The sequence below is a fragment of the Cyprinus carpio genome, chromosome A10 (genome assembly GCF_018340385.1).
Source record: "Cyprinus carpio isolate SPL01 chromosome A10, ASM1834038v1, whole genome shotgun sequence".
NCBI classification, from domain to species: domain Eukaryota; kingdom Metazoa; phylum Chordata; class Actinopteri; order Cypriniformes; family Cyprinidae; genus Cyprinus; species Cyprinus carpio.
Window position 1 is genome coordinate 4,210,161 of NC_056581.1, and position 10,706 is coordinate 4,220,866.

At 37.1% G+C, this 10,706-nt stretch overlaps 1 protein-coding gene across 1 annotated transcript; it reads right to left on the reverse strand.

The window, feature by feature from the left end:
- Positions 1 to 305: 305 nt before the first annotated feature.
- LOC109081940 (keratin, type I cytoskeletal 18-like) lies at positions 306 to 9,543 on the reverse strand. Its single transcript, XM_042764787.1, has 9 exons — positions 9,438 to 9,543; positions 7,598 to 7,995; positions 6,944 to 7,026; positions 6,696 to 6,852; positions 5,149 to 5,313; positions 4,045 to 4,170; positions 2,593 to 2,810; positions 2,378 to 2,406; positions 306 to 794 (listed from the first exon to the last, which is right to left on the reverse strand). The coding sequence occupies exons 2-9, from the start codon at positions 7,988 to 7,990 to the stop codon at positions 679 to 681; spliced, it is 1,287 nt and encodes a 428-aa protein (XP_042620721.1). The 5' UTR covers positions 7,991 to 7,995; positions 9,438 to 9,543; the 3' UTR covers positions 306 to 678.
- Positions 9,544 to 10,706: the final 1,163 nt, after the last annotated feature.

The following is a 10,706-nucleotide window of genomic DNA, read 5'->3' on the forward strand; positions in this document are numbered from 1 at the left end:
TGTTGAAACAACCTTGACCTATTTTGACAGACACAAATGAAGAACAAATGAATTAAAAGTGATCAAATTTAAACTAAATGATGAACCCTTGTTGTATAAGCTGAAAAAAAAAACATAATGAACAATACACCTTAAGATAATTTCTTTATAAGATTAATGATATGGTAACTTTAAATATTAAGTAAACTAATATTAATATGGTGTTTCAGCAAAGAACTACATATTGAAAATGCATGCATCTGGTGTGCATATGTGTGAATAAAACGGTTCCTGTACTTTGGATAAAAAGACATAATGCAGTTTGCGTGTTATGGTTTTATTACAGACAAAGAGTGAAAGAAATGACAGAAAAGCAAACTCTTAAGTAAATAAATTCTTTTCACACTACACTATTTAGAAATAAATATTGCATGCAGAAAGAATAAAGAGTTTTGGTCTGATAAGTCCCTAAAAGCAATAACAGGAACACCTGTTTCTTCTTCAGTTTCAGCTCTAAATCTGATGGCGTTCCTAGTAATTTCAGCTCTTTTGTTGCTTGAGAAAGGAAAGACGATCTCTTTGAAAGACTGCGAATGAAACAAAAATCTGGGGCCCTATGGGGGCCCAAGGTACTGCGGCTCCCAAATAGACAAAAGAAGCTTTTATACAGAGAATCACACAGACAGTCTTGTTCTTGTTTTACTTCTTTGCCTCCTCAATCTGTTCAACTTCGCTGGATTCGTCCACCACTTTGCCATTGATCATGGTTTGCGTTACCACCTTCACTATCTTACGGGTACGAACATCAGGCTCCTCTGCAGAGAGAAAGACAGAGAGGGGGCGATGTGAGTGATATGTCAGATTCCATGCAGACGCACAGACACCGGACTGTAGGCTCTGTTATGAGAGCTGCCTCTGTTTGGCAGTGTTTAATGTGTGGAGCTCAGGTGAGAGGACAAACGCACTCCCAGAACATTCCAGAGCCACAGACGGATATCTGATGAATGTTTACCCGACAGTTCGAGCCAGCTTCAAATATATACTTAATCATCAAACTCGCTATCATACTGCTGTACTGAATACCAGTAAAGTTGTCTTTCTAAAGAAAGAGGGCCATTTGTGTCCCTCATACAGTATAAAGGTGTAAAAAATGACTTAATAAATTACAATAAATAGCTGATGCTAGTATTGCTGCTTTTTTTAAATTTAGTGTCTTTATTAGCAAATATGCACATTTTGATTAAAACAAATTGACTACCGCTCAAAAGTTTGGGCAAAAACTAAATTTTTTATACTAAACACTTTTATTCCACAAGGATGCATTAAATTGAATTCTGGAAAATCAATTATCAATTTCCACAAAAATATTAAGCAGCACAACTGTTTCCAACATTGATAATAATTAGAAATGTTTTTTCAGCATCAAATTATCATATTAGAATGATTTCTGAAGGATCATGACTAAAATAATGATGCTGAAAATTCAGCTTTGCATCAAAGGAATAAATTACATTTTAAAATATATAGAAATAGAAAACTGAAATAATAAATATTAGTGTTTTTTAACAGTATTTTTAATCAAATAAATGCAGCCTTGGTGAGCAGAAGAGGCTTTTTTCAAAAACAAGGACATGCAAAGGTTTCTCTTTTATAGCACTTTATCTTCTTTTTTATGATGTCTTTCAGTAGAGAATCTTAAAATGTCACCCAAAAATGATTTTCTATAGCAAGCAACTAATAAGCGAAAGTTGAAATTTCATTAAATCTTTCTTTCTAAGAAGCACTTTCATGACTTTATTATATTACTTGCACAAGTAATTAAATTGAATTAAATTAATTAAATTAATTTAAATTCATTTAAATTAATTAAATTAATCCAATTAAACCGTAAATCTATCAACCCTGTTAACTTAATTATACATTTTGCACAATTATTATCCTTTAAATACATTATTCACCTGGCAGAATTATTTTAAACTTACCAAAATGTACTTAAAAACCATCTATCAAACTGAAAAGACGTGAGTTTCATGGAATGACCCAAGGCTCTGTTTTGACTACAGACATGAGGCCACAGGCACAACAGCATTATCATGAACAGTTTAATACACAAGACATTGTGTTATGCTCATGTAGTGGCAAAATTACTGTAATTTTAAGAAGAAAACTCAAAGAATCTACAGTATGCTCTGAGCTTTCCTTGTAACTAGATATATATTTGTTACCTGCACCATGTTAAATTCAATGCAGAGAGAAGATAAAATTATGATAAGTTAAGAGTTATGCAAATTTTTCTGCAATGTTTGTTGACTATAACTTGTAAGATCAGTTTGTGTATATTTGTTCCAGTGTTTGCTGAATGTAGCGTGTGACATGTTCTGTATGAGTGAGTACTCACTCTTGGGGGGAGGAGGAGTCTCTTTAACCCTGTGAAATAAAAAAAAGAAATCTGATGTAAGTATCAAAACAATCATTAAGCTGCAAAAATCCCAGACACCAATATCAGTGTCACACGCAAAACAAAACAACAACACAACAACAAAGAGACTGGAAGGACATTACGGTGAGTAAATCATGACCATTTTCATTGTTGGTAAACTGCAAGAATCTCACGTTTCCTCTCCCTCCAGCAGCCTCCTGTAGGTTGCGATCTCCATCTCCAGGTTCTGCTTGATGCGCAGGAGCTGCTCGTAGTCCGTCTTGTTGCGCTGCATGTCCAGACGCAGCTGCGACAGGTTTTCCTCCAGCTGGGCCAGGGTAGCCTGCAGTCGCTCCATCTCCAGGGTGTACTTCTGCCCCGTCTCACCCAGGTTACCCTCCAGAGCCGCCACCTGAGAGAGGGGTAAATGGGATACTGTAAGTCCAAGCCATAGCTTAGTTAGGGCATATATTAACATACTGTATGAACCAGTGGTGCTCAAATGGGAAATGCACGATTGAATTTGAATAGATTCCTGGATCCTGTTTCCACCTCTTTTCACAATAATTTCCTGTCCTTACTCTATTATAAAAAAAAAAAAACAATTGAAAAGCCTGAAGATAAACCTAAAAATTTAGGTAACAATAATATATTTAAAATGTAAAAACCTTTGAAAGCTATATATAATTCCGTTTGGTCACACAGCATTTTTTTTTTTTTTTTTGCATGGTTTCAAAATGAATTGTTGCATGATGTAAAGACTTTAAAGTGTTACATGCCAAAATGCATGTAATTGTAGTTATGTGGGTCTGTCTGTGTGTGTTCAGTGAATAATTACCATGTAAATGAAGCTAATCCATCAGTAAATAAGTCGATCCTATTTATTTTGCATGTAATCATGTTTAAACTGCCAACCACCAGTTAATGATAAGGTGAACCGTCAGGACAGTAAGGCTTTTTTGCCTACTGCTCACATGCTGATGAGGTAGAAAAGCTTTATACAAACACTTACAGACCACTATTCCTGCAAAAATGCATGCTTTCATTGTAAAGGAAAGAGCAGCATGAACATTCCTTGTCCTTTTGTGTTAAACTGAGGAAAGAAAGTCATACAGGTTTGGAACAACTTGAATTTGAATTATTAGGGGATTAAAAGCTGCCTTTATGCATCTACTTGCACCCTCAAAATAATTGTACCAGCAGAGAAACTACTACGAAACTTGGCTTATTTACACAAGCGTGACCTGTTTATAGTATCTACACCTGAGATGCTAGGAGTGATCTTGGACTGGCATGAGATTTGAAGGTCATGAAAACAAGCAAACCTGTTTCTGAGTGAGTATTCTGATGGAGATCTAATACATGTGTATAACTTTTAGTAGGGTTTCTACTGACCCCTTTTTCACAACATAATCTAACAACAAACTGTGTCTGTGTTTCTTGCCGCTCACATTTGACTTGTGAAAGTAAGTAAAGGCATGCGATGGAGCATTTGTGGCTTGGGTCATCCATATAACCTCAACATAAAGGGCAGGGTTTTACTTTCCAGTGCTGAGCTGTAACTGTATCTGCTTTGGTCATGGCTCTAGAGGTTCACTCAGGGAACAGAAATGGTCCTTAAAAGGTTCCTCCTGCCTGGTTCTGACCTGTTTGTGAAGGCTCTCCAGTTCCACTTCCAGTGTCTGCAGAAAGCGCTGCCTCTCGGTCAGTTCACTCTGAGCCCCTCTCAGGGCTTCATTACTCTCTCGCACCTGCATCTGCACCATCTCCAACTATACACACACACATACAGTGGGTGGGTTACAAAAGTGTTCTGCGTGCAAGGACCGCATGCAACATAAGAAAGTAGTACATCCTGCTAAAGTCTTATATGATGATGTATCAGATGTAATAACATGGAACATTGATATACTGTATATACTATATCTCGGGTACCATGTACAAATTTTGTTTTTATATACAAAAAAATACCATTGTATGGTTTTCTCGTTCAACACACAACGTAATACTAAAAAACATTTTAAGTGCCTTGAAATAACATGTAAATACCATGATTTAGCTTGCAGATTGTGGTTCATTGTGGCTCCATATTACAAAAAAAACATGGTAAAGCCATTTTATTTTTGAAGAACCTTATGTAAATACCATGGTTTCACTTACCAAAAATACCATAGTACTACCATAGTTCCAGTACTACCATAGTGTCCAAAAAAAAAGTGGATCCATATTCAAAAAACATAGTAATCCCACAGTATTTTTTAAATGACATGTAAATACCATGATTAGCTTGTAGGTTGTGGTTGACTGTGGTTCAATATTAAAAAAAAAAAAACGGTAATACTATTTTATTTTTGATTTAACTTATGTAAATTCCATGGGTTCAATTACCAAAAAATACCATGGTATTACCATGTTTCTGTGGATATGTAAAAAAAAACATGAAAGTAAAGTATACCCATATACAGTATAAAAAAATGGCAATCCCACAGTATTTGTAATGTATGTAAATTCCATGGTTTTACTTTCCAAAACTATTACTGTGGCACCATGTCCAAAAACACTCCATAATATTTTAAAACATGTTGGAGTATCATGTAAATACTATGCTTTAGCGTACAAAAATACCATGGTGATAATTGGGTTGTACAAAAGTGTTTTGTCAGTGAAATGTGATCTGTGTCTAGGAAACACATAACAGGAGCTGGCAGCCATAGTACTACTTCTAACCCCGATCCTCTGGGAACACCAACCTTTTTACGGTACCAGCTCTCAGCTTCCTCCTTGTTCTTCTGGACAATGCCTTCATACTGAGACCTGAGGTCAGAGAGAACCGTCCCCAGCTCTGGCCCGCGGGCCGCATCCACCTCCACACTGACTTCCTCTTGGGCGACCCGGGCCCTCACGCTGTCTATTTCCTGCAGACACAGTGGGAAAAGTAATGAGAGAAGGATGTTGTACGACTAAACAAATTGTCTGGTAACTTTCTGTGGAACTACCAAAAACTGTTAGTCTTTGACTGAATGAGTCTTTGAATGAGATATTTAACATGTTTAGATAGGTTAAATGTGTGTGTTTTATGTTTGAACATCGGGGTGTGGACTGTGTGGTGATTAGAGACTGTGGAGTGAATGCTGGGAATTTGATACCATGTGGTGGCACAAGGTAGGTGGAAGTTACTTCATTATTAAGTTCTTCTCAATTAATATTTAATAATGTTGAGCTCATATTGCTCACAAGGAGAGTATGCATGTGCTTCTCACAAAAACAGACAAGCACGCCACATATATTTTGAATATTTTACAGCCATGACACCACACCCTTCTTTCCACATATACCAAGAGTCTATGCATTAGAAAGTATGAGAATGGTACTGTACCTCCTGAGTATTGTTTCTTACTTGTCGGTTTGTGGTTCATCAATGCACAAGTAAGGCTTAAAACACAGTCTATGCAAACTGTTTTTTTCTTCTTTTCTTTTTCACATCAACAATTGTCATTGCAGAGCTACAGTTTCAAGAGTATCTAAGATAGATCGAGTTAGTTAAACTAGCTTCCTCAATACGTAAATCTGGTTCAGTGGCACAGATGTTTAACTCTACCTCTCTTATGGACTGGGACTTATTAGCTTCAAATTAACACAAGAATTCAAGTATTTGTACACCTTCTTTGCACTTGGAATTTGTTGGCCAAGGATGTGCATCGTTTAGTAGTTGTGTAAAGCATGTTTCTGGCCTAAAAATGACAAGCAACACTTGGCTCAGTGCCCAGAGGTTAGCTGTGAGGTACATCTTAAATTTCATGATACAAAAGAACCGCATGGATTGGGTTACAAATGACTCCAAATATGGACAGTAGAGGTCAACACTTGAGAGGGTTTGACAAGGGTTTGACAAGCTTGTCACAGAGATAAAAATTTTTGGTTTTCCAAAGAACCTTTCAGTGAACCATTATTAAAAGAATCATTTTTTTCTTAATGTGAAGAACATTTAATAATCTTAAGAACCTTTTTCCACTATAAAGAACCTTTTGCGCAATGGAAAGATTCCACTATAATGAGCACGATTATACCATAAGTTCCTCCACGAGCATTTGCACAAAAGGGGGATTACATCAACAGAAGGTTGAAAGGAATGGAAAACCACTGAACATTGGATTAGCTCATGTCCTACTCTTAATGTACACTAACACGCCATTTTTTTAACCAGTTTGAAGACTGAGGGAATCCAGCAATGGGGAGCAACAGTTGCATCGCTGTAAGGTGCAGCATTCGCCATTTCGTTTCCAAGTGGAGCTCTTACCTCCTCATGATTCTTCTTCAGGAAGTAAAGTTCCTCTTTCAGGCTGTCCAGGTCACCACGGAGAGTGGCAATGATCTGATCATGGTCTGACTTGGCTTTCTTCAGGGCCACACAGTCCCTATCCACTGACTGACACATCGCACTTTCCGTCTCCCATCTGCAAGCACACACCAAGTCAAAACCTCCTCAAGTTCATCAACGGGATGTTTCAAAGGTATTTTCGGTAAGTTTGGAAGTCATACACTCACTTGATTCTGAAATCATCTGCAGCCAGCTTGGCGTTGTCGATCTCAAGCATGATCCGAGCGTTCTCCAGAGTCTTCTTCCTTACCTGTAAGGTACAGAACATGAAGATGAAGGTGCACATAATGCCTTCATCTGAAACACAATGAAACCACCAATTAAATGAGCATAGTGGGAGTTTAATTAAATATTCAAGATGGCATTATGCATGGACCAGGAGTGTTCAGTCCTGCTACTGGAAGACCAACTTCATACAGAGTTTGTTGCCAACCCTAATTAAACACACCTGGAGGAGCTAATCAAGGACTTTAGGATTGCTGGAAACATTCAAGCATGTGTGTTAAAGCAGGTAGAAGCAAAACTCAGGTGTTTGAACCTAGTACTGGTTATCCGGCTGAGAATTTCGACCAATAGACAACCCCTTTTACAATGCTATTTATTCCGATTCAGGTACTTTCCTTCTTTGTTAAAAGGTAACCGTTCAGTGTAATGGTAGGTAATTTTTTAACTAGTGTGTCTGGCATGGCTAATGATCAGAGACATTGCTGAGCAAACCTTCCAACTTTGTGTATACCTACTGTACACACCACGGGGCATGCTAACAATCTTTGTTTTCATTACTTTCAAAAGACCTTAAGGGCATTGCCCAGCCCACATACTTCCTGTTCCAGAGCATGGGCTTGGGCCATCATGGAATCAATATCATGCCCTTTCGGCACACGGTCCAGCATCAGTTGTTTGATCCTCAGCTCCAGGTCAGCGTTGGACTTCTCCAGAGAGCGGACCTTGTCTAGGTAGCTGGCGAGTCGGCTGTTGAGGCTTTGCATGGCCTCTTTCTCATTGGTGCTGTTGCCATGAAGGCCGTTGAGGGACAGGTTGCTCAGGCCGTTCAGATCTGACATGCTCATGGAGGCAGAGCGAGACAGGGGCTTGGAGGAAGCGAATGAGACGGCGGCCTTGGATCGGGCACGTCCACTGTCCCTCAGAGACATGCTGGAGAAAGAGGGCTGCCGGCCCAAAGAGAAACTCCGTACTGACAGACTGGACGACATGACCTCTGTGGACAGAAGGAGATGTCTTTCATTATATACTTTATGAATGACTATAACCAAAGTAATAACCTTGTTTTTAAAATATCATCAGAGCCTACATTTAAGAAATGGATTGTGCAACAGTGTTAAATTTAAAGGTATACTTTGAGTACATCCAAATGTGCACAAAGTATACACCACTAATGTAATGTGCTTTTAGAATAAGAATAAAAATAAACTCCAATTATTGCCACATTTTGAGAAACCTTTGCAGAAAAATACTAATAACAACAATGTGCAAAGAAAATCATGTTTGGTGTAGAAGAACATCACACATCTCCACCTAACCTCAAGACATCCAGCTTAAAATGCTCTCTATACAAAAGGACTTTTTAAAAGAAGCTTTTCAAGCCAAAAAAATCCCCCATGCTGGATTTTACAGCTAGAAGTAAATGTCCAAACTCTGTAAAAAATGACTTCTCGACTCTGGGCTGCTTAAGAGAGTTGGTTCACACCTTCCTAATCCATTTATCTCCTGCCATAAAGTGATAACCGTCTGACAGCCTGCTAGTGTTAAAGAGCTCTGGGCTGAAGGAGCTCTTTATGCTGATCTGTGACCAGAATCCCAACTCTGACAGGGATGAATGTCAGGGGTGAATCTCACAAAGAAATTATTATATTTCAAAAAAAAAAAATCAAGGCTATTTTTAGAATTGTTAATATTGTGCATATATATAAAATGTAAGAAAAAAGTTAGATATTTTGCATTGAAACATTATTTTCATGACAATTAACCACATTTAAGCCCCCAAATGTTTATTACTGTTCACACACATGCACATACAGTACACACATATACTGTATATCTCAGTTGCAGAAATTGTACCAATGCTCAGGAAACAAGTCTTAGCTAGTCCAGCTAAAGCAATGGACAGCTGTTTTGAATAACTTCATTTAAAATGCCTGTACAAGCCTTTAACATTTCATGTTTTCTGCTCAATTAAGTATTAAGAGCATCAAACAATGCACAAAACGTCACTGAATGATAAAGATAAAGATCACACGATATGTAAACGGACACTGCATTGTTGCTTTGCACTGGCACATCAAACCATTAACTTTTTTCTGATGTGAGCCTTGTTGTCTTGGAGACTAAGCTTCTTGTGTTGTCAAATACAATTGGAGGTACTCCAAACAAGACAATACGATTCATTTGTGGACGTGCAACATCTTTAAAACCTATTTTTGGCCATTAAAAAAACACCTGAATAAAACGAAAAGGAAACTTCTAAAACCACCCGAGAATTTGGAATTATAGTGTTCCTTCATTGTGATGCCTGCACTTTAAATCTATGTAACTGAATATAAATGTACCTAATTTAATGTGAATCACAACATATATAATTTAATTTGATTTTATACGTGGTTAGGCTACTGCATGAGTAAAGAAATCAAACTAGTCTCTTACCTGTTGTCTTTGCAGTGGATGATGGTTTCTGTGCAGTGCGATGTGTAGTGCGTTAGGCTGCGGTCAGTTCCTAACGGTGCCCTCATATAGAGCTCAGGGTGGGGGCGGAGCTTAATAGCACACCTGAACACCAGTGGGAGGAGCCCACCTGACTCTCTCTCAAACTCGAGCTGTTCACACTAGTGTAACTCAAGACACTAGAGATCATGGCATTAAATATTCAACAGGTTTCTGCTTTAACGTGAACAAAGAGAATGAAAAACAAAACAAAGGCGGCTCTATGTGCCTGCAGGACAAGATCTATGAGCCAGAACAGTGTTTACTATACTATCCTTATCTTCCACAATTCTCTCAACTAGATCTGAAGGATAGCCTATCTTTGCCGTATTTTAGTTGCAATTTGTGCTCTACTGAACAAAAATGATGGTGACCTGGCCTAATTTAAGGGGCTATGTTCACAAAGAGACAGAATATGTTTGTCAGGCATGTTTTTGAGTACTTAAGTGGACAGTTCACGCAAAACATTTAAATTCTGTCATCATTTGCATACTCTTTTGTCATTGAGTTTCTTTCTTCTGCGGAACACAAGTGAAAGGTATTTTGAAGAATGATGGTACTGAAACTGAGTCTGTAATGCTTCAGAATGACAATAAAGCATCATTAAATATCATAAAAGTGGTTCAGACGTCTTTTGCACTAAGCCTTCTCAAAGTTTTTTTTTTGTGTGTGTGTAAAATTTGAGTTCTTACACTGAAAATCTTGACATTTATTAATATTTTGAATTATTTTTTATTTTTATATTTTAAATTTTCATGTTTTTCATTATTTTGTTGCATGATTTTGTCATTTTTATTAGTTTTTTATATTTCTATTTAACTTTAATTTACTTCTATTTGAGTAATTTTATTACTTCAGCCTTAACCGAAGTTCAACTTTTAAATGTTCAACATTTATCATTTTCATTTATCGTTTTTCATAATATATTCATATTTTTTCTTTATTTTATTTTATTCTATTTCTTCAGCTTTATTTTAAATAACATTTTGGTTACCATTGACTTCCACTGCACTGTAAAAGGTGTAATGTTCTAATGAAACAATACTGCTCAAAATTCAATGTCAATTTTATTTTTTTAATTGTGAAATTTACTAGCAAAATCCTGTGAAAAGTGTTTCTACACCAATTTTTTTTTCAGTGTGTATGGACAAAAACACTGACATTTCTTTAGTAATTTTAGTTTCTACATTATTAACAAAACGTCAAGTTCTG

Coding starts and splice junctions, on each gene's coding strand:
- LOC109081940 (XM_042764787.1), bottom strand. CDS start 7,990: ATGTCGTCCAGTCTGTCAGTACGGAGTTTCTCTTTGGGCCGGCAGCCC. Junction 4,171..5,148: donor AGAGCTGGTACCGTAAAAAG/GTTGGTGTTCCC, acceptor GTGTGTGTATAG/TTGGAGATGGTGCAGATGCA. Junction 2,407..2,592: donor CTGCTGGAGGGAGAGGAAAC/GTGAGATTCTTG, acceptor TTTATTTCACAG/GGTTAAAGAGACTCCTCCTC.